This window comes from Microtus pennsylvanicus, chromosome 1, assembly GCF_037038515.1.
Source record: "Microtus pennsylvanicus isolate mMicPen1 chromosome 1, mMicPen1.hap1, whole genome shotgun sequence".
NCBI classification, from domain to species: Eukaryota; Metazoa; Chordata; class Mammalia; order Rodentia; family Cricetidae; genus Microtus; species Microtus pennsylvanicus.
The window spans coordinates 168,111,046-168,136,542 of record NC_134579.1 but is presented as its reverse complement, the minus strand read 5'-3'; the positions used below and the strand labels follow the sequence as shown (position 1 = coordinate 168,136,542).

General features: G+C 47.0%; 1 protein-coding gene and 1 long non-coding RNA gene across 3 annotated transcripts in view; one reads left to right on the top strand and one right to left on the bottom strand.

Moving 5' to 3' along the window:
• Positions 1-790: 790 nt before the first annotated feature.
• Positions 791-7,826, bottom strand: LOC142833652 (uncharacterized). Its single transcript, XR_012907429.1, has 2 exons — positions 7,498-7,826; positions 791-2,411 (listed from the first exon to the last, which is right to left on the bottom strand). It is a non-coding gene; the product is annotated as an uncharacterized LOC142833652 (long non-coding RNA).
• Positions 6,986-25,497, top strand: part of Traf3ip2 (TRAF3 interacting protein 2) — a 41,315-nt gene continuing 22,803 nt past the window's right edge. Inside the window, exons 1-2 of one of the 2 annotated variants that reach the window (XM_075945228.1) lie at positions 6,986-7,364; positions 19,561-20,397. In XM_075945228.1, the coding sequence (XP_075801343.1) occupies positions 19,569-20,397 (829 nt within the window). In that variant the 5' untranslated portion in view covers positions 6,986-7,364; positions 19,561-19,568. The remainder of the gene's footprint in view (positions 7,365-19,560; positions 20,398-25,497) is intronic. The other variant, XM_075945239.1, reaches the window with a different exon arrangement.

Genomic DNA, 25,497 nt, shown 5'->3' with positions numbered 1-25,497 from the left:
GACTCATGTGCAGTGGAGAGACCTGTGTGCAGTGAAGAGACTCAGCATGCAGTGGAGAGTCTTGTGTGTAGTGGAGAGACTCAGCATGCAGTGGATGGCACTCAACATGCAGTGGAGGTACTCAGCATGCAGTGGAGAGACTTGCATGCAGTGGAGAGTCTTGTGTGTAGTGGAAAGACTCAGCATGCAGTGAAAGCACTCAGCATGCAGTGGAGGCACTCAGCATGCAGTGAAAGCACTCAGCATGCAGTGGAGGCACTCAGCGTGCAGTGGAGGCACTCAGCATGCAGTGGAGGCACTCAGCATGCAGTGAAAGCACTCAGCATGCAGTGGAGGCACTCAGCGTGCAGTGGAGGCACTCAGCATGCAGTGGAGGCATTCAGCGTGCAGTGGAGAGACTTGTGTGCAGTGGAGGCACTCAGTGTGCAGTGGAGGCACTCAGCATGCAGTGGAGGCATTCAGCGTGCAGTGGAGAGACTTGCGTGCAGTGGAGAGACTCACTGTGCAATGAAGAAACTCTGATGCAGTGGACTCTCAGCCTTGTCTAATGACTAATCAGTTGGAATGCTGCATTGCTACCGCCTGTCCATCTGAAGGAGACCCAAGAAAGTGTTGAGACGTTTCTGCTTGTATGTCCAGCACCCACTATATGTCAGGACAAAGGCCAGTGCTTACTGAGGGAGACCAGGGTGAATGCCCAGAGCAGGACAGATACTGGAGGAATGGCCACACTTCTGTGGGGAGTCATTCAGCCCTTGACTGATGCTCAGGACTCTTTGAACAAGGGCCATTCTTTTTTTTTTTTTTGAAAGAAAAGCAATTTTATTAAAAAGAAAAATAACAAAAGGAAACCAGGACCAGGGCGCAGGGTTAGTCCATCCGGGCCTTCAGTGTCCTGGTGGTGATCTTGTCCTTTCTCGATGATGTGGACAATGATGCCCATGCCCGAGACAGCATCCCGGTCCACGGCGTTCAGCATGGCTTGGGAAATGGTCTCAAACAGGTGTTCTAGATCCATGTTGGGCTCCCAGAGAGACTCGCACATCCCATACATCTGTTCAGAGCAGGTACCACTGACTACACCTACTTCATATAACGGCACTAGGAAAGAGGGCCTTTGAGAGGCAACTACGTTGTCATAGGAAGATCTTGTGGCTGGGACTAGTACCCCTGTAAAAGGGACCAGAGAGCATTTCAGTGCTCCTCTACCATATGAGGACGGATCAAGAAGGCTCCTTATGAGCCAGGAAGCTGGCTTTTCACCCACACACAATCTTCTAGTGGCTTGATTTGGACTTCTAGCCTGAGAACTTTTAAGCAATAAAAGTTTATGGTTTAAGCCACCCACTCTCTTGTACACTGTCACAGCAACCCTGTGGTGGTTTAAATGAGAATGGTTCCTGGTAGGTTCATTAGGTTGAATTTTTGAATACTTAGTCCCCAGTCATGTGCTGTGGAATAATTTTTTTGTACACTGTGAAAATGTGTCATTCAGATTGGTTTAATAAAGAGCTGAACAGCCAAGAGTTAAGCAAGATTTGGGGGACAGAGAGGACACTGGGAAGAAGAAGGGTGGATACACAGAGGAATCAGGAAAGCGGGATAGATAGTACATAGAGGAGGTAGATGATCCTCGGAAAAGCACATAGATTAATAGAGATGTGTTGATAGAGTCCTGCAGCCGTTCAGTCCCAAAGAAGCACACATAGGTCTACATTAATTATAAACTAGTTGACCTATTACCTCAGGCTTCTTATTAACTAATTCTCACATCTTACATTAGCCCATAATTCTTGTCTGTGTTAGCCACATGGCTCGGTGCCTTATATCAGTGAGGCCCTCTCATCTTGTTTCCTCTGCAGACTGAATCTTTCCTTTTTCCAGACTTCTCCTGTTCTCGCCCTGCCTATACTTCCTGCCTGGTTGCCCCATCTATACTTCCTGCCTGGCTACTGGCCAATCAGCGTTTTATTAAAATACAATTGACAGAATACAGATCATTGTCCCACAGCACTCCCTCCACCCCCTTTAGACAAAAACAAAAAACAAGAACTCTGAATCAAATCTCCTGACCATTATCCATAACAACTAGTAACCAACATTCTAAACAAAGGCAAACATCCATAATCCATTTTTTGGGAATGTGAGTGTAGTTTTCTAGGATATTTCCTGCTGATTGGGGGTGCTGATAATCTTTGAATTTCTGAATGGAATATTCTGTGAGTCTTGACCATCTCAGCCAGCAGTCTTGAAACTGTTCTGGATGCAGAACTCAGAGGAAACTCCAACAGAAGTTCTCTGAAATGTTGGATCATCTGGACCATCTTCTCCTATTGGAGATTCTTCAGGGGGTCTTCCTTGGTCAAACCTGACTTTTCTCAGCCCAAAATGAATCCACAGCCTCTCATTTCCTGTAGAAACAAAAGCAAAACCTCTTCTTCAATGTAGCATACCTTTTGACTTAAATTTTGAAGTCAAGACATTTTTCAAAATACATATATTAGATTAATCCAGGAGCATTTATAATCAAATATCTTTTAGCAGCTTTGCTCCTTCCTCAGTCATCAAACAATTTAAAGACAACACAATAGCATACAGTATCCAGATTCTCTGTGCATTTTTATTTTTTGTGGCTTTATTTTAAACTCTATTTCTTTTATTTTATTTTTAATTTTTGGCTTTTTGAGACAGGGTTTCTCTGTGTATCTTTGGCTGTCCTGGAACTTACTCTGTAGACCAGGCTATCTTGAACTCACAGAGATCTGCCTGCCTCTGCCTCTCAAGTGCTGGGATTAAAGGTGTGTGCCACCACACACAACTACTCTCTTTCTTTCTTTTTTATTTTAAAGACTTTATCCTTTTTCTTTTCTCTCCAAAACCTACATATATTTTTAAATTTAGAAGTTTCTTTTGTCTGAATCTGTCCTATTGTGCATCATATAATCCTTTTTTGACCAGGACCACTTCTTAAAATGCTAAAGCAGCTTGGCTACGAGTAAGGCTGCTTTGCCTTTTGGCTCCACCCAGTCCATCATATTAGAAGTCTGTTTACTGCCTCTGAGATGGCCAGGTGGGCGCTGTCCTTACCACCTCAACTCTGATAACCAGGTGGCCCATGCTGTCACCAAGTAACTTGCAACATGCTGCCCACAACCCCTATTTAAATGCTCAATAGCTGGACCTCCAGAAAGAATCGGAGAAAGTAGTGGCAGCGCAGTCCAGGAAGCCATTTCAAAACCATGTGGCTTTTTTTTTTTTTTTTTGCTACCACTGAATTAGTAAGACTCTCTTAAAGGACTGCAGTAAGTTGCCAGCAATCAGAAAAGAAAAATGTTGCTAAACTTTGTTTTTTAGTGTCTAGAACTCCTTTCCAAGCTTTCTCAGGTTTTATGTGGATGCAGCTGCCCCACATTGGGTGCCATTCTGTTGACAGAGGTTTCTGTCTTGCCCAGTCCTGCAGCCGTTCAGTCACAAAGAAGCACACAGAGGTCTACATTAATTATAAACTAGTTGGCCTATTACCTCAGGTTTCTTATTAACTAATTCTCACATCTTACATTAGCCCATAATTCTTGTCTCTGTTAGCCGCGTGGCTCGGTGCCTTATATCAGTGAGGCCCTCTCATCTTGTTTCCTCTGTGGCTGGGTGACAACTGCAGACTGAATCTTTGCTTTTCCCAGAATTCTCCTGTTCTCATCGTCCTGCCTATACTTCCTGCCTGGCCACTGGCCAATCAGCATTTATTAAAATACAGTTGACAGGATACAGACCATTGTCCCCACACTGGGAGCCATTTGTTGCCAGGGGTTTCTGTCGCTCCCGGTCCTGCAGCCATTAAGTCCCAATGGATCACACAGAGGTCTACATTAATTACAAACTGATTGGCCTATTAGCTCAGGCTTCTTATTAATTCTTGTAACTTATATTAGCCCATAATTCTTATCTCTGTTAGCCATGTAGTTCAATATCTTATATCAGTAAGGCCCTCTCATCTTGCTTCCTCTGCGGCTCAGTGATGACTGCAGACTGACTCTTTCTTCTTCCCAGAATTCTCCTGTTCTCATGGCCCCACCTATACTTTTTGCCTGGCTACTGTCCAATCAGTGTTTTATTAAAATACAATTAACAGGGTACAGACCATTGTCCCACAGCACTGAGACTGGTTAATTTAAACTATAAAACTGAGCTAAGAATAAGCCTAAGCTATCGGCCAAACTTTCATAATTAATAAGAAGTCTCTGTGTCATTATTTGGGAGCTGATGGAAGGGACAGAAAAATCTGACTACAGTCATGGAACTATTTGGGAATGCTTAAGAAGTATGGCCTTGTTGGAGGAGGTTTGTCCCTGGGGGAGGGCTTTGAAGTTTCAAAAGACTTGTACCCCACCCCCCCTTCACTGTTTCTCTGCTTTCTACCTGCTCATGAAGAGGTAAATTCTCAGATGTTCCTGCCAACATGACTTTGCTCCACTGTCATGGATTCTAACCCTCTGAAACAGTAAGCCCAAATTAAGCACTTTCTTTTCCACATTGCCATGGTAATGATATCTTTTCACAACAATAGAGATGCAACCAAGACATACCCTAATTGACAAAGACACAGAAACCCCTAAAACCTGGCCAATATAAATCCTTCCCTTAGGACTTTTTCTTTTTTTTTTTGAATATTTATTTATTTATTATGTATACAGTATTCTATCTGGGTGTATCCCTGCAGGCCAGAAGAGGGCACCAGACCTCATTACAGATGGTTGTGAGCCACCATGTTGTTGCCGGGAATTGAACTCAGGACCTTTGGAAGAACAGGCAGTGCTCTTAACCACTGAGCCATCTCTCCAGCCCAGGACTTTTTCTAGGAAAGAATAGTTGGCCTATATCTTGACTCCATGATTTGATATTTTCTTCTTTGACAGAAACAATCATGTGTAAACTTGGACCCAACATGACTGACACAGTCATGGCTCCGCCCACTTATGGCTTCCTTCCTTCTCTTGAGCATTGTCAAGAGTTGTGTAAAGTGAACTGCTTATGCTCCACTCAGACATGTCGGGAACGGAGGCCAGAGCTGAGCAGCTGAGGGAGGAAGGAGACAGCTCTGAGTTTGACTGCTCCACAAATTAGCTATGTATCCTTCAAGAAGCTACTAAATGTCTCTGAGTCTTGTGTTCCTCAAAGGTACAGGGGGGATGACAGTCACTGCACCTCACGGGACTGCTCTCATGATTAAAAGTGGACAAAGGTCCTCAGGGAAGAACTGCTCTCTGTGGGGCTACATAAGAGTATCTGGATGATAGTGGGAAGCATCGGGGAACTGGAGGTGTCTATGTCCCAGACCTCAGGCATGCCCTTGGTCATCCGTATTTCAGTCAAACCTCAGCAGCCATGCTCAGACAGAAGTTTCTTAGTCAGAGAGATGCTGTATAAACAGTTTACATCCGTGGGCTGCTTTCCAGAAGGGCCCCCGCAGAGCTCTGAGTGAGGAGCTATTATCCCATTCCCCAAGCTCATGATGGGTTTAGAGAGGAGCGAGCTGAGTAACTGCAGGCAGAGCGTCAGCATCCGGTGTGTGTCCCACAGGCCCTCACCCCACACAGCTCTCATTTCGTGGAGAACTGGAAGAAAAGGCTGTCTTGACTCTCCTCATGGAAAGGGTTCCAAAGGCAGAACTTTCTGGAAGCACCTCAGAGGCTCTACCCAGCCCATTTAAGGACTCCCCGTTATTCTCTCCTCCCATGGCATTCTCTCCTTTTCAGTTCCCCTAGCATTGGTAGCTGCCCCTCCCCCACAATTATCCTGGTTTCAGCCATTCCACAAAGAAGTTGTTTTCCCCAATCCTCTCAAAAGATCTGATAATAATTTTCGAAGCAGAAAATTCAAGACTGAAGCCAGGCGGTGGTGGCACACATTTTTAATCCCAGCACTTGGGAGGCAGAGACAGGCGGATCTCTGTGAGTTCAAGGCCAGCCTGGCCTACAGAGCGAGTTCCACAACAGCCAGAGCTGTTACACAGAGGAACAACTATCTTGAAAGAAAAGGAAAAGACAAAAGAAAGAAAGAAAAGAAAAGAAAATTCAAGGTTGAGGTGATAAATATGAGAATAACAGGTCTGTGCTGCCTCCAGGCATTTCTGACTTGATCATTCAGCGTGTATGGAGTGATTGTCTACAAGGTCATGGGCAACGCCCTACATATGTCAACATATATATTGTCAAAAATAATGTTTCATTAACTAATTTCTCAGAGGTTCTTTTCCATGTTAATTTGTAGAAATAACAAAGCCAGCCATTTATTGTTTTAACATCTCCATAGCACTCCATTGTAGAAACACACCACAATGTATACCACCTTGATCATAATGTTTTAAAAACAAGCCACATTCTCTTTGCTTATAAAGTGTGGAGCAACCTGCTGCTAGGGTAATACCTGGGTAGACCTGCTATAACCTGGCTGGGGACCTTCTAGGACTTGTCTCCTCCGAGAGGGTGAGGAAGAGAGTCAGTTTCAAGGACTGGTTCAGTCTGAGACACCTACAGGTGAGCAAGTCCAGCATCTGGGAGGCGGCGAAGAGCCCTGCCGGCTGGTGACAAGGCTGGGTTCACACCTAGACTGGCTCCCATCACCCTCCAATGCATTGCAAATCACTTGGATTTATATCACCGGCACACACGGCTGCGGTATCATCTTGCCTCTAGTATCCCCCTTCGTGGAACAAATTCTGTAGGCCACTGAGTAAACAAGGGGAAATGAAAAATAAACTTAAGATCGTGGAATGAGAAGCAGAGGGTGTGTGTGTGTGCGCGCGCGCGCGCGCGCGCGCGTGTACTTCTGCACAAGGCTGTAGGCACAGAATCCTAGCTCCTTAGCTATGGACAGCAGATCTGTTTTAGAGAGTTAAAGGACATTGTAAAAAAAAAAAAAAAACCTCTTGCTCCGTATCCCTTCCCATTATAAGGTCCTAGTCTCCTCGTGTGAAGCTGCTAATGATTCAGTCTCCCCGAGACACCTTCTCAGGCACCGCAGTAACCCCCGAGGCCGGGGCATTCCTCACAGTTTCTTATCTGGGTGGTAAAATCAGGACGCCGCCTAATTGGTTGCTGACTCTCTGGTAAATGAAGGAGGTTTCTGTTTTAAGAAATAAAGAGACTTCTCAGCGGTTGATTCACTGCCCAAGGGGAGCCTGCGGAGCAGAGGCTTCCTCCCCGTAGAGATTTGCATACAGCATCCACTTCCTGCTTCACTGCCTGCCCTACCACTTACCTGGACTGGAGAGGGCGAGGGAGGTGTGAGCCGCCCGGCCCGAGGTGGAGCCCCAGAGCAGAGCCAGCGACCACCCCCCCAGGCCTGCCTGTCTGTGGCCATCGTAGGTGAGTGATCTCACTGGTGCCTGCTTTGACCTCTTTAACCACTGACAGGGTTTCCAATCCCCTGCTTTCTCCTTTACCAGAATGTTCCGGCCTCACTTTCCTCCTCCGCCCGCCCTGGTCTCCCCACCTTTACCTTGTTCATCTGGAGACCAGCTTTGAGCAGAGAGTACGACAGAGCTCCCCTAAGAAATGTGCCTCTGGTTTAGTGTTTCAGGCAGGCCGAGCAGAGGTTAACTCTTTCATGAGAGGAACACAGGACACCACCAAGCTACTCCAAGTTGTCTCCTCGGGTTTCAAGAAATCATGCTACATAGTGAGCACAGAGCTAGCCTGGGCTACGTGGCAAGAACCTGTCTTTTAAACAAATCAAAACTGTTTCTCCGAAGAGGGAGCCGTGGTAGCAAGGATTAAGTAATTGGCTTCCAGCCCCAGACGCGTCAGTGACAGAGCAGGAAGGCCAACTCCCAGTTTTTCCCTATCCTGCTTTTATGCTGGGGAAAAAGAAAGAAAGAAAATCAACATCACGTTCTTGAGTCAGGAAGTGCTCAACACCCTCGCCCCCAACCTCCTCCATTTCCCTTAGCCAGGCTTTTGCTTGGTCTGGACCATGCTGGGGGGGGGGCGCTTTTTTAAGAGCCACCTTCTTGTGACTTTCTAGTTCTCGGTGGCCTTTTAGACTACCGAGACTGTATTTTAAAGGAGTGAGTGAGAGGAGACCAAATTAATAATTTAAAAAGAGGTCAGAAAACTTGGTTCCTAGCTCTCCTTCCACTTTGTGTGGCAATCCTCTTTGGCTCCCAGAAGCCTGGATTTCTTCATCTGCAGTGTGTGTGTGTGTGTGTGTGTGTGTGTGTGTGTGTACTAACATGATTATGTCTAAATTCCTCTCTAACGAAACAAGGCCAGCATAGTTCCTGAAGGGTACCATAATGGGTGGTCTTAGAAGACATGTTTTGTTTACTGATTATTACACATATAAATTTCACCTCTGCTACCAGTCCATTAGAAAGGCCTTTGCTTCTTACGTTTTTTCCAGGCCCCCCTTTCCACAGAACCTGGCATACGATCAAACACCATAGAGGTACTCAGGCTCCTTGAACATAAACTTTTAAAAAGTTTTTCAGGTCCCCTCATCTGCTTTCCAGGCCAAAGGTAAAGCCGCTGTCGGGGCAGGAGCTTGTGGAGGGATGGGGGCGGGAGAGTCAGCTGCAGCTCTGCAGGAGGGCTGCCTAGAATCCAGCCGTCATTTTTGGCTTTAACCACATAGGGGAAAATGGGATTTCTTGAATTTAGCTCATGTCCCATGTGTTCGCGGAGAGTCAAGGCAGGCTCCAGGGTTGGCAGCGGATCCTGCTTCAGAGGCCAGGAGCTGGAGCAAGAAGGCACTCCTGGCCCCAGCAGGCAGTGTGTGGGCCTTTAATAGGAGGGGCAAGGGAACAGTGAAACACGCACCATGTAAGGCTGGTGACTACGGTTAGACTCATTATTAGATGGCAGGTCCACTGGGTCCTTAACCTTTTCCAAACCACGGCTTGAAAAAAACAAAATTATTGTTTCTTTTGATCAGTTACTGTCAGTACAGTCCCAGTAGGTTCTGGCTGGGGGGCGACTGGCGGACTTGGGTATTGTGAAACTCTCTGTTGGGTATAAGGCTCTAGTGTAGGCCTCGTGGTGTTTGTAGGTGGCTCTGTGTGTTCTGGAATAAGGGCACCAGGCCTCCATCGCATCTTGCTTGTGACGAGTTCCTGATTCTTGGTTTAAATCTGAAGCATGATCATCTAAACCAGGGTAGCAGGTCCGTGTGGCTGCCAGCTGCCACCCAGCCTTGCTTAGATGGGTGAAGGCTTCCCCACAGCCATGCTTAACTGGGTGCTGCCCTTCCCAGCCCTTCCACAGGCCTGAGGAGATGGGCGATGAGGCCATGCTGATGTCTTCACTGCATGGGTCTGGCTAAGCAGGAGGAAGGGGTGGGCAGTGTGACAGGCTGCTGGAGGGAAAGCATCCTCCACTCAGGGATTCTCAGAGGGTACAGAGACACAAAGCGTTCAAGCCCGCACCTCCCAAGACGAAGGCGCCAGTGATTTTCAAATAGACTGAAAATTAAAAGAGGAGAAAGTCATATTTCCAGGCGTCGTTTAGCAGGCATTCAGCAAGATAGATGATGGCGGAGTGGTTTGTCTAAATTAAATCAATGTTTTACACGTCGCAGAATGGAAATCTCAGCTAGATCCTGAATTCAAATCGTTTTCGTCTGCAGGCAATTTTAGATTAGCCTTTAAAAACATACACGTACGGACTGCAGGCAATTGCTGCCGGAAAAGCGCAGATGGAGGCACAGGCCACTTCCCGTTCCTCTCACATTCAACCAAATGACCCATAATGTTTGATCCCATTTCCTTATCAGAAAGTCCAGCTGGCTTTCCACGAGAAGTAGCCAATGTTTGGAATCGAGAAGCTGTCCCCTAGGCCTCTCCTGTTTCTTCTCAATGCGTTGTCACCCAGATATTTTTAGTTCATGAAACATAGGGTTTCTTCTCCCACGCCAGCCTTCTTTGTCTCCTACCCAGCGTGGCTCCTAGAGTCCGTGTGCGCTCCAACCTCAGTGTTCTGCTTACTTTTCTGGTGCGTGTGTGTGTGTGCAGGTGTGCGTGTGTGTGCACAGGTGTGCGTGCTGGTGTACGGGTGCGTGCACAGGTGTGTGTGCAGGTGTGCGTGCTGGTGTACGGGTGCGTGCACAGGTGTGCGTGCTGGTGTACGGGTGCGTGCACGGGTGTGTGCACAGGTGTGCGTGCTGGTGTACGGGTGCGTGCACAGGTGTGTGTGCAGGTGTGCGTGTGTGTGCACAGGTGTGCATGCTGGTGTACAGGTGTGTGCACAGGTGTGCACCTAGACCTTCTTGGGGACCACAGGCTATAAACTCACTGAGGAAGGGTGGCCTTTCATCCATGTGGCATCCTTAGCACGCTACCATTATGGTTTGGTTCCCAGACGGCCCTGCTGAAATCAAGCGATTTGATGGGTGGGAGACCCTCACACAGCCTGTCCGCTCACCCACTGCAGACCTAGTCTACTTTGGGGTCTTGGCAACGCCAAGTGGTGAAGGAAACTTGGCTCCTGTGCCCAACCTTCCACACTCTTCCTTTCCTCTCCAAGGGTAAACAGGTCTCATGCCCATCTTTGAACTTTTCCTATCCTGAGTCGTCTGCCTAGACAACCTGGCCACTGGCCCACCCTGCACATTCCTGTGTTTCTCCTGGGACTGTCCGTTGACCCTTCTGCACCTGTACTCAGATTACAAGATCTTCCTGCCACAGCAAGCGCAGTTCTGTCTTCCTTCTCTCTTCTAAACCCTTCCCCTCCTTCCTGTCCCTTCTTCACTCTGTGACCTGAATGAGGAATCACAAAAGGGAGCTTTAGAAAGACCAGCTCTCGTAAAGTAAGCAAAAACAAAAACAAACAAACAAACAAAACCAAGCAGACAAACAAAATAAGGGCAACAAAAGCGCCCGAACTGGCTTGAGGTTGTTTCGTTAAATGTTTTTATTAGCAGCTTTCAGTGTGGTAGGCAGTCTCGTTCCCAGAAGTCTCCGTCCTCCAGTCCCAAGGTCACTTCAGCTAGCCAGAGGAGAGTCTAATGACTGCCCTCAGCCTGCTGTGAGTTCTCCTGTGCAAAGTCCAGAGAACGTTCCCTGGTCTCCAAGGCTCACCCCGCCTCAGAGCCTCTGGCAAGCCCTAATGGAACAGCTTCTCTCTCAGGGAAATTCTGCAAGTAAGCTTGGAAGTGCTTGCTCAGTTGAGTTTGAACCCGAGTTGACTGGTTCTCCCCAAACCAAGGTTCCACTAAGCAAAACAGCCTTATGGTAATTTGCATACATTTGGGCAGTAGACGAAGAAATTCTTGAGTTTACAGATATTTCTAAAGATCTGTGATTTTTAGACACACACATAACTACTCTTTGGGGGCCAGCAACAAGATAGCTCAGCTCCTAAAGGTGCCTGCCACCCGGCTGACAGCCTGAACTTGATGCCAGGGATCTACATGGTAGAAAACGGAGAACAGACTCCTGCCTGGTTGTCTGCTGACCTGTGCATGGGCGCCATGGCAACACACCATAGAAAAAAACAAACGTAAAAAGAAAATTTAAATTATTCCCAGAGAGTAAAAGAAATACCCCAAGGATCTGTAATTAAAAGTATCTGATCCAAATTGGATTTCAGGATCCTCCCAACTATAAATGTATCTATTTATTTATTATGGCCCCCTGAAATATTCATGCTATATGTCTCTAGGACTTTTCAACCTTATCAGTAACCCAAACTGTATTTTTTTTTTAAGAATGAAATAATTCAGGACTGGAGTTCAGATCCCCAGAACCCACCTACCAGTCAAGTGGGTGTGGCAGACCCCCTAGAACCCCAGTGCTTAGCGACAGAGACAGGGAACTCCTGGAGCAAGTTGGCTAGCCATACTACCCACGAAGTCCAGGTGGGAGAAACCCTGCCTCGATACAGAAGGTGGAGAGTGACCTAAGAGGGTACGTGGTTTTGGGCTCGGTCCTCCACACACATGCGCCTGCAACTGGGCGACATACTTGGTGTCCACCTTGGGCCTTCACAAGCACACACACACACACACACACGTGTACTGCACACACAAGTCCACAGACACACATACATATTTTTTAAAAAAATCCAGCTGGGCGGTGGTGGCGCACACCTTTAATCCCAGTACTTGGGAGGCAGAGGCCAGCAGATCTCTGTGAGTTCAAGGCCAGCCTGGTCTACAACAGTGAGTTCCAGGACAGGCTCCAAAGCTCCAGAGAAATCCTGTCTTGAAAAAACAAAACAACACAAAAAAATTAAAACAAAATCTAGCCTGATGTAGTGGGGCTTGTCTATAATCTCAGCATCTAGGAGGTGGTGGCAGGAGAATCAGGATTCCATGGCCAGGCTGGGCTCCATGAGACAGTGTCTCAAAAAAACCAAGCCCAAATCCAATCAGTTGGTAACTAGCTAGTCTTGATTACTCAGGAGCTGTGGCGGCGTTTATTAATTACTCAGGCTGCTCACTCGCCCTTCCTCTGTTCCTTGTCTGTTATTTGTCTTCTTCCAGGGACCCAGCACCTTCATTACATCCCATCCGTCCCTGCCTCGGAGATGTCCCTTGGACGCTGTCCCCGTCCCAGCTGCACTGCCATTTATCACTGCCCTTTGTTTGTGCTCTGTCATCCAGGTTTCAATTTATTTTGAATTCAGTTTATGATTAAAATTTAATGAGATCCAATCAAGGGCTTTTTTTTTTTTTTTCCAAATCAAGATGCCTCTGCAGTCGGCACCCTCCATTGTAATGGCACGAGGGAAAGTCGCTCAGGCTTCCTCCTGTGGGGTCCGGTGAACACCGGAGGTGTGCGCACCCATGCCTCTCCAGGTCCAGAGCGCCCTCCATTGCAATGGCACTAGAGAAAGATGCCCAGGCTTCCTCCTTCACTGACGCGCACCCACGCCTCTGCAGGTCAAGGTGACGGCTCTGAAACCGACTTAGAACGGAGTTGCTAGCAGTTCCCACTTAGGCCCTCTCAAATAAATAGAGCATCAACGCAGACGGCTCTGCCCTCGGGCTCTAAGCTGAACTGCTACAGGGCATAGGACCTTGAGGAAGTTCTTTAACCTTCCTGTACCTCAGTTTCCCCATTATAAAACAGAGCCAACAACAGCCCCTATCAACTCAGGTCACAGTGAGAACTAAATGAGTATTTTTATACTGTGTGTAAAGATCCTTGTAACGACTTTATGCACAATATTCAGTAAGTATTAACAGGAACAGCTAAGAGTCTTAACTAGAGCCATTTTATTAGGTTTGCATTTTGCTACATCAGCATAGTCTTTATCAGCTCTTAGGCCAAAGGTAGCCCATGAGGTCTTTCTATACTAGCCTAGTGCTAAGAAGTATTTTTATATTAATTCTTTTTTGATTTTTAGTTGTGTGTGGGAGGCATGGTATGTGCATGTGAGTAAGGTTGTCTGTGGTGGGCAGAGGCACCAGGTCCCTCTGGAACTCGTTATAGGTTGTTCTAAGCCATCCATGGATGCTGGGTACAGAACGCAGGCCCTCTGCATGAGCAGTATACATGCTCAACCACAGAGCCATCTCTCCAGCCCCTAGCTTTGTGTTTAACAAACCCCACACAGTGAGGCATGAGGGTAAGAGTCTTGCTGGGCAAGCATGAGGGCCTGAGTTCAAATCCCCAGGAACCATGGAAAAAGATGTACATGGCTGTGCAGGCCTTTAACCCAGTGCTGGGGATCAGAGATGGGTGGATCCTAGGACCTCACCTGCCAGTCAGCCTAGGTTCAGTGAGAGACCCTGCCTCAGGGGAATAAGAAACTTCTCTCTGTCTCTGTCTCTGTCTGTCTCTGTCTCTGTCTCTGTCTCTCTCTCTCACACACACACACACACATGCACACACACACACACACACACACACTGGAATACAAGAAAGAGACACCATATGAACCATAAACCAGAAAGGATGTGCTATTTGGTCCTTTGTAGGGAAAATGTGCCAAGCACGGAACTCAATGGTTTGTTTCCACCATTCTCTCTGCTGGGAGACAGATCCTTAGGCAGGTTTGCCTTCACCAATCTCCCGTGTGGCTTTCGCAAAGCTCTTTAATGCGTATCATGGAGGAATAGCAGAATGGGGCTCTCACTCTGCCTGTGGCCCAGGACCAGGTGAGCTGCCATGAATCAAATGTGGAGTCCTCTCGTGTACACTTGCTGGTTACACAGCTACGGTCCCCATAAACTAGGATCGGATGACACTCTTTGTAGCTGGTACACCTGTGTGGGACGGCATCTAGAAAAACTATTCCAAAGCCAAGTCTCTCGCTGGGATAAAAGTAACTTAAGAACTGGATGTGGACCAGACTCGGCATTGGGCATGCTATACTTTTTAGCCTTGTATCACCCCTATGGGTCAGAGTTGCTAGTCCTTCCTTTTTGTAGATTAGAAAAATGACACAGAGAAGCAACTTTGTCATGGTCATGACATTTAATTACACAGCTGGTAGGGAAGCAATCACAGTCCAGATGTCTGCATCCAGAAGGAGTTAAGTTCTGAGAATAGCTCACACCTGAGAAATACGTGTTGATTCAGGGCAAAACCACCTGTAAGTCAGAGCCACGGCGAACTGTGAGCATGACCGTGACCTTAGGTCTGTTAACTTGTGTCCTGGGGGAGCCTTGGGTTTCAAACAGGAAGGGGAAGGAAGCCGTCTGATGGAATGCAAGAGGGGAGGCCAGGGTGACCAGAGGGACCAAGGTCCTGGTGAGATCACAGAGGTCTGTGGACACCAATGAGCTCCTTTCTAGGACTCTGGTGAGTGAAGGTGCGCGCTGACAAGGTAGGGAAGATCTGAGCCGAGTGCAGGGCTGTGTGCAGAGAAAGGCGGGAGGAAGGAGTGTGAGCAATTCTAGAAAGAGAACCAGGGGCACACATCCTGGGTGGGGAGTGTCTTGACTGCATAGCTGGTCCTGCTGGGGGCTGGGGGAGAGTAGACGACACAGCCTCGGACCTGGGAGGGGAAGAGGAAAGCCAGAGGTTTGGGGAGAGATGGAGAAATTGACAGAGGAGAATGAAGAGGGCTGGGGAGATGGCTCAGTGATCAGAGGCTGCTGCCCTTATAGAGGACCCAGTCAGTTCTCAGTATCTACATGGTAGCTCTCCATTGCCTGTAACTCGAGTTCCAGGGGATCCAGTGTCCTCTTCTGACCTTCCAGGGCACCAGGCACAGGTGTGGTGCCAAACATATAGGCAGGCAAAACACTCATACACATAAAAAAGAAAACAGCCCCCCCCCACACACACACTCAGGAGGCAGAGGCTACATCAAGGCCAACCTGGTCTATGTGTAGTTCCAGGGCAGTCACGGATATGACTGGTGCAGTGATACCCTCTCTCACAAAAAGAAAAAAGAACAGGGAATCCAAACACAAGAGCTGGAAACACAGCAATTGCAGTTCTCGGCCCGAAGTGGGTGAGCGAGACTTCCATGAGGAAGGCTGCTGTCTCTGGAGCTGGAACAGAGGGTCTATGGTTCCTGACTGTGGCCGTTCACTGTGGCGGCCATTCACTCTGGCAGTTGTTCGGTACGTAGCCTCTGTTTGCAGCTCAGCCAACCAATAGGCACTCTGTTTTGTCTTTCGTATTCTGGAGAGTTCACGGGCTTCTGGAGGTGGAGTGGGAGTCACGGTTGGCATTGGTTCTTAATTGTTGTGGACACCAGGACAATGGTATTCTAACAAAGATTCTAGTAGACAGATACATACTCGGTACACATTAGGAAAGGCTCAGGCCGCTCTGGAAAGTGAATGCCCCTGCTCCCTGCCCAGAGATAACCACTATTCTAGTTTCTAGGAGATGACACACACGTACAGTCTTACATCACAGACAGCCATGTGGCTCTTTTATTTTTTTAAAAAAAACTAATACATTCGGAGCTGTTTCCACTTCAGTTCGCGTGGCACTTCCCCATTATTTGTGAAAAGACAGCGTATTCATTGTCCAGATACACAATGGATTTTGAACCCAGAGTCATTCTGTCTCGAGTCTTTGCTGCACCCTCGTCTTTACAGACTCCGTTTGGCACCATGTGCACACTTCTCCGCAGAGGTGAAATGGCTCTGTCAAGGGCCACAGACTCACAATTCTGATAGTTCTTTCTTCCCTCCTCGTAGAGCAAGGGAGAATCTGCTCACCCTCAGCATGGAGGCCCCGCCCTATCATAGTCTCTAAGCAGAGCCTGGCAACTGCCCTGAGAATTCCAGGAGTCCCAGCCATAACCCCACCCACCAGGTTTCCTCCTAGCCTCTCCCTTCCCGCAGAGAGGGCCACAGTGTGGCAGGCATGCTCTTATTCTCCAGGTATGACAAGCCTGTGCTTCCTAGTCTTTTGGAGCTGTCCCAGCAGTGCAGGTTCCAGGGCTCCCACGCGCTGACATCCAGCGCGTCCACTTCTGTCCACTCAGAGGTCAGGGGCTTTCTCCAAAGTCATGGCTAGCTGAGTAGGGACTTTCTACATCAGCCCGGACTTGCCTTGTGTCAGGGACTGGAGTACAGGCCACAGCAGGGTGAGAGTCACATGAACAGAATACGGAGTGAGCCTAGAAGAAAACAAGAAAAGTGGGAATGGTTAGCAGTGGAGAAATACTGGGCTGTTTTTAAGGAATAATATTTTTACAATATCTTACTACAGTGAAAACTGCATCTTTGATTAACCCCTCTAACCTATGTGCAGCTGCTCCCTGTGACTGTCAGGGAGAGGGCTGACCAGTTCTGACCAGGGCTGGAGCTGGGAGGTTCCAGGTCTACAAATGCCAACCCTGCCAGGGAACCATCCAGCTGCAAGTACTGCTGTACAGTAGACAGCGACCATTTATTCAGTCAGCACACCTTTACTGAGCGTCTACCAGTGCCGGGTGTGGTTCTAGGTGTTGGTCAGGGCTGTGGGTAGTGGACTGACAAGCCACAATGTGGTGAATTATATTTTGGAAGCAAACAGGATTAAATGTTTACATTATCTCGGAGGAATATGTAAGATGGTAATGATTGCTAAAGAGGATGGGAAAACAGAGAGGGCGTGGAAGGGAGGGAGACTGGAAACACTTTACCAAGCGAGTCCAGGGGGACCTCACTGAGAAGGCGACAATTGAGGAGAAAGGAAGGGAGCCATGTGGGTATTCTGAGAGAGAACGAGTGCAAAGGCCCTGGGGTAGGTCCTGCTGCCTGCCTGCATGTTTTCTCTCTGTGTCAGATCGAGAGACACAGGAGGCACAGGCTGTCCGTGTCTTTAGGAATACTTCTGGTGAGCTTTCACTGTCTCCTTGTTCTTCCTTTCATGCTGCACTACCTGTAGACATTTAAAAAGCAAACAATTGTAATTGAGCTTATGCCTTGGGGGTGGGCCACTAACATGGAGTAAGGGCTTGCTGTCTGTGTGTATTTGGTGGTGACTCATTTCAAACCTCGGGGTCCATTCTCATTTTGTAGTGATTACTGATGCTACAGTGTTACTGTGAGGGTTGTCATTGCCATGATAGGTTTGTTTCCTACACCTGAGGGGCCATGTGCCCCTTACAGACCAGTTTTAAGTCATGTGAGATGGCCTCACTTGTCACCTGTGATATTAGCCTCCCTGGCAGAGCTAGAAAAGTCAAATCTGAAACTTTGCTTCGGGTAGGAAGTTACTTCTCAGAAATCCACATTTGAAAACCCGCAGAGATTAGGAGCCTTTGCACCCGAAGTGTTTGCAGTTTGAGCAAGGGATGTGAATCACATGACAAGAGCTGGCAGAATGTCATCACTGTCCACCCTCCTCACCCTCTCACTTATCCGTGGGCTCAGGGAGGCGAGCAGGAGCTCCCACAGCCTCGGCCACCCGAGAGACAGCTTCTGCTTCCCAGCCGACTGAGCTGAAGAGCATGCTGCACAGTGTATCCCATTTTGTAGCTGCAGACAAACTGTAAGGATAAGAGGAAATGATTTTAAAATAGTAAAATGGCGGGCTACTTTTTTATCTTTTGGTAGGTTCTTAGTCATTTTCAAAAGCTCTAACCAAGTTAGAGGGCGGGATCTCTTCCAAGAGATGTATACGACAGCCTGGGAAGGGACGGCTGAGGGCAGCTGGAAGCTGAGGCTGCCTCCCGTGTGCCAGGAAGAGCACAGGATTGCAGCAGCAAGGGAGCAAGAGCAATGCTTTGTTCCTCAGCCTAAGTGATTCTCCTGCCTCTGTAAAAATTGCAACTATAGTCATGTGCTAACATGCCTGGCTTTCTGCAGACAGTTAAGCCCAGTGGACAGGGACCAAAGCTCTACCTTAGTAGTAGATGTTTGTCTACTCTGGAAAGCCCTGGGTTCCATCTAGAAGCAAACTGTTGGCCCGCTCTGTGAAAGGGGAACATTGTCGTGCAGGCTGCCCTCTCTTATTGGAGTGGGCACACGGTGTAGAAGACTGGAAATTCCTATTCTCCAAAGCTAGCTTAGGACAATAATTTATGTACTCTATGACTTTACACGCACTAGGCTCTCCGTAAACAGGGCTGGCTGAAACACTGCATGGATCCAAAGTTGGAATTTGAAGTGTGCTGTGTATAGAGGCCCTCTGTAGTATGAACCACCAGGATTTCCGACACTTACTCACTCACTCTTACAACACTTGCTCTGCAGCCTCCTGTGAACCCCCTAGTGTCCCAATAGCACCCCATCTCCCAGGCTTTCCTCTGTTTGCCCTACAGCTGGGCATCCAGCAACCAGCTAATGATTAGACAGACAAGGGAAGCTCCTCCTCCTCCCCATTGTGTTAAGTCGATTTCTAGAGATAAAAGCAGTATTGCTTGGATCGTGGGCTCTGCTCTGGGGGCCAAGGGTAGTTGGACAAGCCTTTAGTCATGGCTTCCTTCATTACAGGCCCAGTGCCCGGAGGTAAATACATCCTCCAAACGACCCAAGTTGTTAAATGGAAAATGTCACCATGACCTGTTTTTAAGCTTGTGCTTTCTTTTTCTAAGAAACATATTTAGTGTTATTAGGTTTATTTAGTGTTATTAAGCAATAGCCAACTGGAGTAAAAAATAAATAAAATGTAAGTTCAAAAGGTAAAACTCTCATTGCACTTCTGACTGCCCTCAGTGCAGGTCTGTGTACATCACGCAGTTACACCCATAAAGAAGGGTATGCACACGGCACACACAGCTACTCCTCTTTTCAGACACAGTGTCCTGCTTCTCACTTTTTTAAAAAAACAAAACAAACAACAGTACATCCTGGAGATTGTTCCCCATCAGTTCCTGGGATTATTTGCATCATGCATTCCAAACACACAAGGCAGCCCACTTTCTGATAATCTCTCTCTTCTCAGTAAGCGGCAGTTGCTTTTCAGCCGTGGTTTCCCCTTGCTGGTAAGCAGTTCCTACCACACAATGACTTCTGGTCATATTTCTTCAATTGCCTTCCAGATAAAATATCTTAATACACATTATTGCCTTTGCCTGGAATGGCTGAGTACACCACTCGCTGTGACTGGGGCCCCGCAGACAGCGGTGTCACACGACTGTTAATTTAAACCACATCCTGAACCAGGTCCTTTAAGGTCAGAAGATGCTCTATCTTCTGAGACTGGCTTGCTTTCTCTTCTTCCAGAAACTAGAATGAGCCGAAGCATTCCTGTGGAGGTTGACGAATCAGAACCATTCCCGAGTCAATTGCTGAAACCAATCCCAGAATATTCCCTGGAAGAGGAATTGGAACCACCTGCTCCAAATACAAGGAACATGGCACCCAGCAGCTTGTCAGCACGCCAAGCCTCTCGCTATGATTCAGGAGACCGTTGTCAGGCTCGCCCTCCTCCCCTGAAACTTGCCCATCACCAGCCCGTGTCACAACAGGTCACTGACCTGCGCACTAAAGTCCTGGAGGAGAGTGATGCCAGTTTCTTTAGAAGGCACCCTGATCCTGGCAAGGGATTCTGCTCATGCTCATCCGAAGCCAGTGAGCCTGAGTCGGAGTCTGTGCTTGGCGCCCTCCCTCCTGAGCACCGGTTTTCACTTCTGGAAAAACGCAATAGACGGCTGGGAGCTCAGCTTTCGGCAGCCTCTCCAGATACTGGCCATGACTCAGACACGTCAGACCCAAGTTTGCCTAATGCTCTGGCTGACTCCTCCAGTGGTGGCCAAGAGACAGTATCTCGGTCCCGACCCCACAGGAACAGAACAGCCCCAGATGTGCCCACAATAGACACTGGGTATGATTCCCAGCCCCAAGACGTCCTGGGCATCAGGCAGCTGGAAAGGCCACTGCCCCTCACCTCCACATGTTACCTGCAAGACCTCCCTGGGCCTCTGAGGTCCCAGGAGTTCCCTCAGTGTGAACTTCAGAGGTATCCAGCATGTGCACAGAGGCCTCCTCTCAATCCGTCCCCACAGGCTCCATGGAACTATCAGTATCATTGTCCTGGAGGGCCCTATCACCAGGCGCCATGTAAGTGATCTTTATCGCTTCTGGGCTTCTGAACAACACTGCCCATGTCCGAAGACTGGCAGTAAGGGAGAGTGTTCTCTGGGGCAAAGTATTTCAGCATGCAGTTGGCTTGCCAGGGGGCCTTAGTAGGATGCATTTTCTTGGCCAAGACCCATCTCACTTAAATCTCCCTCTAGGAAGCTTTCAGGACAAAGCGGATCCCCCTGTTGAGCAATTAAAATCTGCTTTGAGGCAGAGAAGCTGCTGATGATTGCTAGAAAATTCATTTGTCCTAGTTCTTTGGGCTTCTTTCTGGGTTCTTCCTTTCCCTGTTCCCTTCCCATCAGAGTTGGCTGAGAAAGTGGGCGGGACCAGGTGCCTGCTGGGTGCCAACCACAGCACAGGTGTGGTGGATTTCTTAAGTCTGAGTCATTACAACTGAACTTTGATAGGCAGGTTTAGTTCTCAGAAGTCTCCAGGTTAGTTTTAAAAGCTGTTGAAATTCTACTTACCTGCACGTAAAGATACTTTTTCTGCTAACAGCAGTATGAGGGGAGTTTCCTCCAAACAAAATATGCCCAAAAGTTGAAAAGGGATATTTCCTTTACCCAAATAGAATTCCCTATTAGGATTTTGCTACATTTACTTCACTGGGTTTTTTTTTATCCTTTGCAAATATACCTAATATAAAATACTTTCCAATGACACTGAGTGTACTTCTTCCAGCATCGCTTAGAATGTTGAATTGGACTTGTGAGATGGCTTAGTGATTAAGGGCACTTGCTGCCAAGCCTGAAACCTGAGTTCCATCCCTGGGGCCCACATGATGGATGGAGAGCCATCTTGCAAACTGTCTTCTGGCTTCCACATGTGCACTGTGGCACCCAAAAGAGCATGTACACACGCGCAAATGTAAAATCTAGATAAAGTGCTCAAAGGCTGAACTGTATTTCATTAGATATATTGATGAGTTATCATTAACTTGTTCTCTGTTCTCAGACATTTAAAGTTTTTTCTGGTCTAATAACCAATTCTGTGACAAGCATTATTTTTATCTGCATTTCTGATTAACCCCTTAGATAAAGGTGCAGAGGTGTGAACACTTAGTCAAAGACCTTGCAAGTCCCAAGCAGACAGGAGATTGCTCCATCATAATAGCAAAACAAGCGCTGACTCTGATAATGAGAGTCCAGAAAGATCTTCCCACTGGAAAGTTTTTCCTGTTGAAGCCTTTGGAGGTAAGCATTGCCCCCTTGGGCAGCCTCCTTTTAAGGCAGACATGTCCCAATGGGGACACTTTGTCTCTCATGCCTAAGCGCTGGCTTTCTTTCAGCAGCTCACCTTCCCCTTGTTCTCTGTATGTCTTCCATTGAAGGGGGTTGGAAGGGAGTGTTTGATCTCAAAAGTGCAGAGACGAAGAGAGACAGACAGGAGAGAACTTGGGGTGGACATGGGAGTAATTCACATACAAATACAAAGCGCCAAAGTGCATATGAGACCTAGCTTAAGAAAGGCCACAAATGGTGCTGGAGAAATGGCTCAGTGGTTAAAAAACATTTGCTGCTCTTGGAGAGGACCCGAATTCAGTTCTCACAGGCTCCAGCTCCAGGGAAATCCGATACTCTAGTTTCCAAGGTGCCCGCATTCACATACATGTGTATTCAGTACATGCACACACACACATGATTTAAAAAGTAACAATACATTTTATGTAATTATGGATGCAAAAATAAAACCCCTGCACATGCTTACTGCTAGTGGGTAAAAGACAATGAACATTTCATACACTTTTGATAGGGATGGAAATCGGAAGGCAATTTCATTATCAAAAATGTGGGTTCTCGCCGGGCGGTGGTGGCGCACGCCTTTAATCCCAGCACTCGGGAGGCAGAGGCAGGCGGATCTCTGTGAGTTCGAGACCAGCCTGGTCTACAAGAGCTAGTTCCAGGACAGGCTCCAAAACCACAGAGAAACCCTGTCTCGAAAAACCAAAAAAAAAAAAAAATGTGGGTTCTCCCTTTTGGATAGTAGTCTTACTTTTAGTAGTGTGTCCCATAGAAACATCAAACAAGCAAAAATATACACAAACAGCATATTTATTAAAACACTGAGGGCTGGGGAGATGGCTCAGCAGTTAAGAGTTTGTGCTGCTCTTGCAGAGGACCTGAGTTCAATTCCCACTACCCATATCAGGCAGCTCACAAATGCCTACAACTGCTGCTGCAGGGAGATCTGATGCCCCTGGCTTCTGTGAGCACCTGCCCTCAAGCGCATAAACCCACACACTGACATATTATTTTATTTTTTTTTAAAAAAAGCCATTAAAAGGAAAAAAATTCAAAACACAAAAATCAACACTGTTGGTGGCTGGAGAGATCAGAAATATCAGAGTTTGGATCCCAGCACCCACATAACAAACTGGGCATCCTGCAAACGCCTGCTCTAAAGGATCTGATGCTCTTTTCTGACCTCTGTGTGCGCACACATGCATGTACACACAAATAAAACATTGCATGAAAGTAAAAAAGCAAACCACTGTCTATTAATAAGGGGCCAGAGCAGCAGAGCTGATTCCTGATTTAAGAGTGTAACTTCAGGATGTAAGAAATGATGAATTGGGTAGAGACTGGAGGAGCCACAGTGCATGGCCAGCCACAGAGCTCGAAGTGAACAGCACATCAGTTATAGGGCGCTCTGCTGCGAAGGTAATCATGCTGAGGAGCTCAGGTACAGTAAATACATTTTGACCTGACGTTCTCAGTTTATAATGAGTGTATTGAGACATAGCTTAACATAGATTGAAGAGCACCCGCATGTCAGGATTTATTTATGCAGTGGTCTACTCGGTCCCCGTTGTGTAGCACAAAACAGTGTACATATTCTGACATAAAAAGGATTAAGGCAGAAAGCAGGATACAGAGTTGATCCCATACATGTTTACTCAAAAGGAAACTATGTTCATATCCACCCTTAGAAGTCCCGAAAGATTGCACCACCCATTAACATGAGAGAATGTAAGGATTAAGAGGGGACAGGTATAGTTTTAATTGTAATCTTATATACTTTTGCTAATTTTTAAATAGCAAACCATTCCTGTAATTAAAAGATAAATAAAAGTCAAAAGGGACAAAAAAGAATGCGCAAAACCTGAGCTTGCCTAGTTCATGATGCATCTCCTTGACCCTTGCTCCAGAAAGCCCTAATCCCAGGGAAGGTATCAGGATGGCCCAGTGCTTAAGGTTTTCTGCAGGATACTGCAGCCCTGGAATATTAATGATTTGCTTAGCAGCAAAGACTCCTGGGAGGTTGCTGTGAGGACTAAATGAGATAATGCATTAAAGGCTACAGGAAAAGTGGCTGGCTGCTAGCAAGGCCTCAGCACTAGCTGCTTTTGGTTTTCCTGTGATAGGAAATGGATCCTGCACGCAGCCCAGCCCTGTAGAGGAAGCCTTCACCTCAGATCCCTCTGGTTGGCGTGGATTTTAACCATTCAGGACAGGTATATGCAGAGTGTCATGTCAGGACTATAACTGCACTTAATTGCCAACAAAACCACTTCAAAAGAGCTGTCCACCTGAGGGAGGCTGTGGGGTGGAAACCATGGCTACGTGGTTCTCCTTGGCTTTAGGAGGGCATCACTTCCTTGCCTGTTAATGAATATATAAATAAATAATGATCACCATGCTAATGGTGTGTCTTTGCAGTTTGCAAATTAAAGCAAAAGTAACATTACTGGTCACCCTTTTCATATAAAAACAAAAATCCAAAAGCGATGAAAACAGCAATGAAGTAGCCTACAGTTTTCTTTACCACAGCTCCAGAAGTTGGCCTCTGTTGTTTAAGAACCCTTCCACTGAAGGTCTCCAGATGAAACTTGTGATGAAACAAGCGAATCAAGCCCACAATACAAATTTATCTGGGCAGGGCTGGAGCGGTGGCTCAGAGGTTAGTTAAGAACACTGCTCATACAGAGGACCCGGGTTCAATTCACAGCACCACATGGCAACTCACAACTGTCTGTAACTCCATTATATGGGATCTGGCTCCCTTACATGGACACACCAGCAGGCAAAACACTAAGCCACATAAAATAATAAATAAATAAAAGCAAAATGTTTGGGCAAAAGAAGGGACTAAATCTAATGAGCCCTTATGCTTTATACAATTTTTGTTTTCCTTATTAAGGAGGCGGAATAGGACATGTGGGTAAATGTTCCCAGGCACGTGTGATTGTTTGTATGCTAGAATGCATGTACAATTAAGGCAAGGAAAAATAAACCAGATGGAAGCAATGATAAAGGAAGGAGTTGCCTTGCAGGAGCCCCAGCTGCTTACAGCTGTGGGAGTACTTCTAACAATTTATGTTGGCCATTTTGTTTCCTGGCTAAACCGATTGCATTTTATCATGATGTTTCTTGACAACTTGAAAATCAGATTTTATTTTCTCCCTCATAAGCTCTTTTACTACCATTCTTAATAAGGAAGAAAAATGTTGACTGTTTTTCCTGATACATGGAAAACCTCGTTTAGGGCTTGGTTTACAATTCCAAGTGGTAAGAGCCCTGTGACATGCAGACCGTCTGTACTGAGGCCAAGCGGCTCACGAGACTGACAAACAGCATGCAGCGCTGGGTGCTCATTTAAGACTCTGCATGATTTTCATTCTTGCTGTTTTCATGTTGTGCTCAGTGCTGAGGAGTTACTGCGCTAGCAAGTCATCTGTCTATCACATCACCCACCTTCCATCTCCTAGAGGAAACGCTCTTGATGGAATTTTAGGCACAGGAGACAAGTCTGTGGGAAGCTATTTTTGAGCAGCGATTCTCAAGTAGGTGGCTGCTGATCTGTATGCCTCCCCTTCGCAGGCAGACTAGTGTGGGTTTGTGTTGAAAAACAGACACCTCCAGACGCACACATCTCTCTCTGTCTCTATTTATCTTGAGCTGCAGAAGGGAACTGTATCGTATTCATCTTTGTTCATTGTGTGCCTGGAGTAGAGGGTCTCTAAATATTTGTCGAGTGAATAAAAAGAAGATTCTACCTTCTGGGGAAGAGAGAGGCCTCTAATCATTGGTAGAGCTTTCTGTGACATCAAGTATTTGAAAGGCCATCTTTAATTGT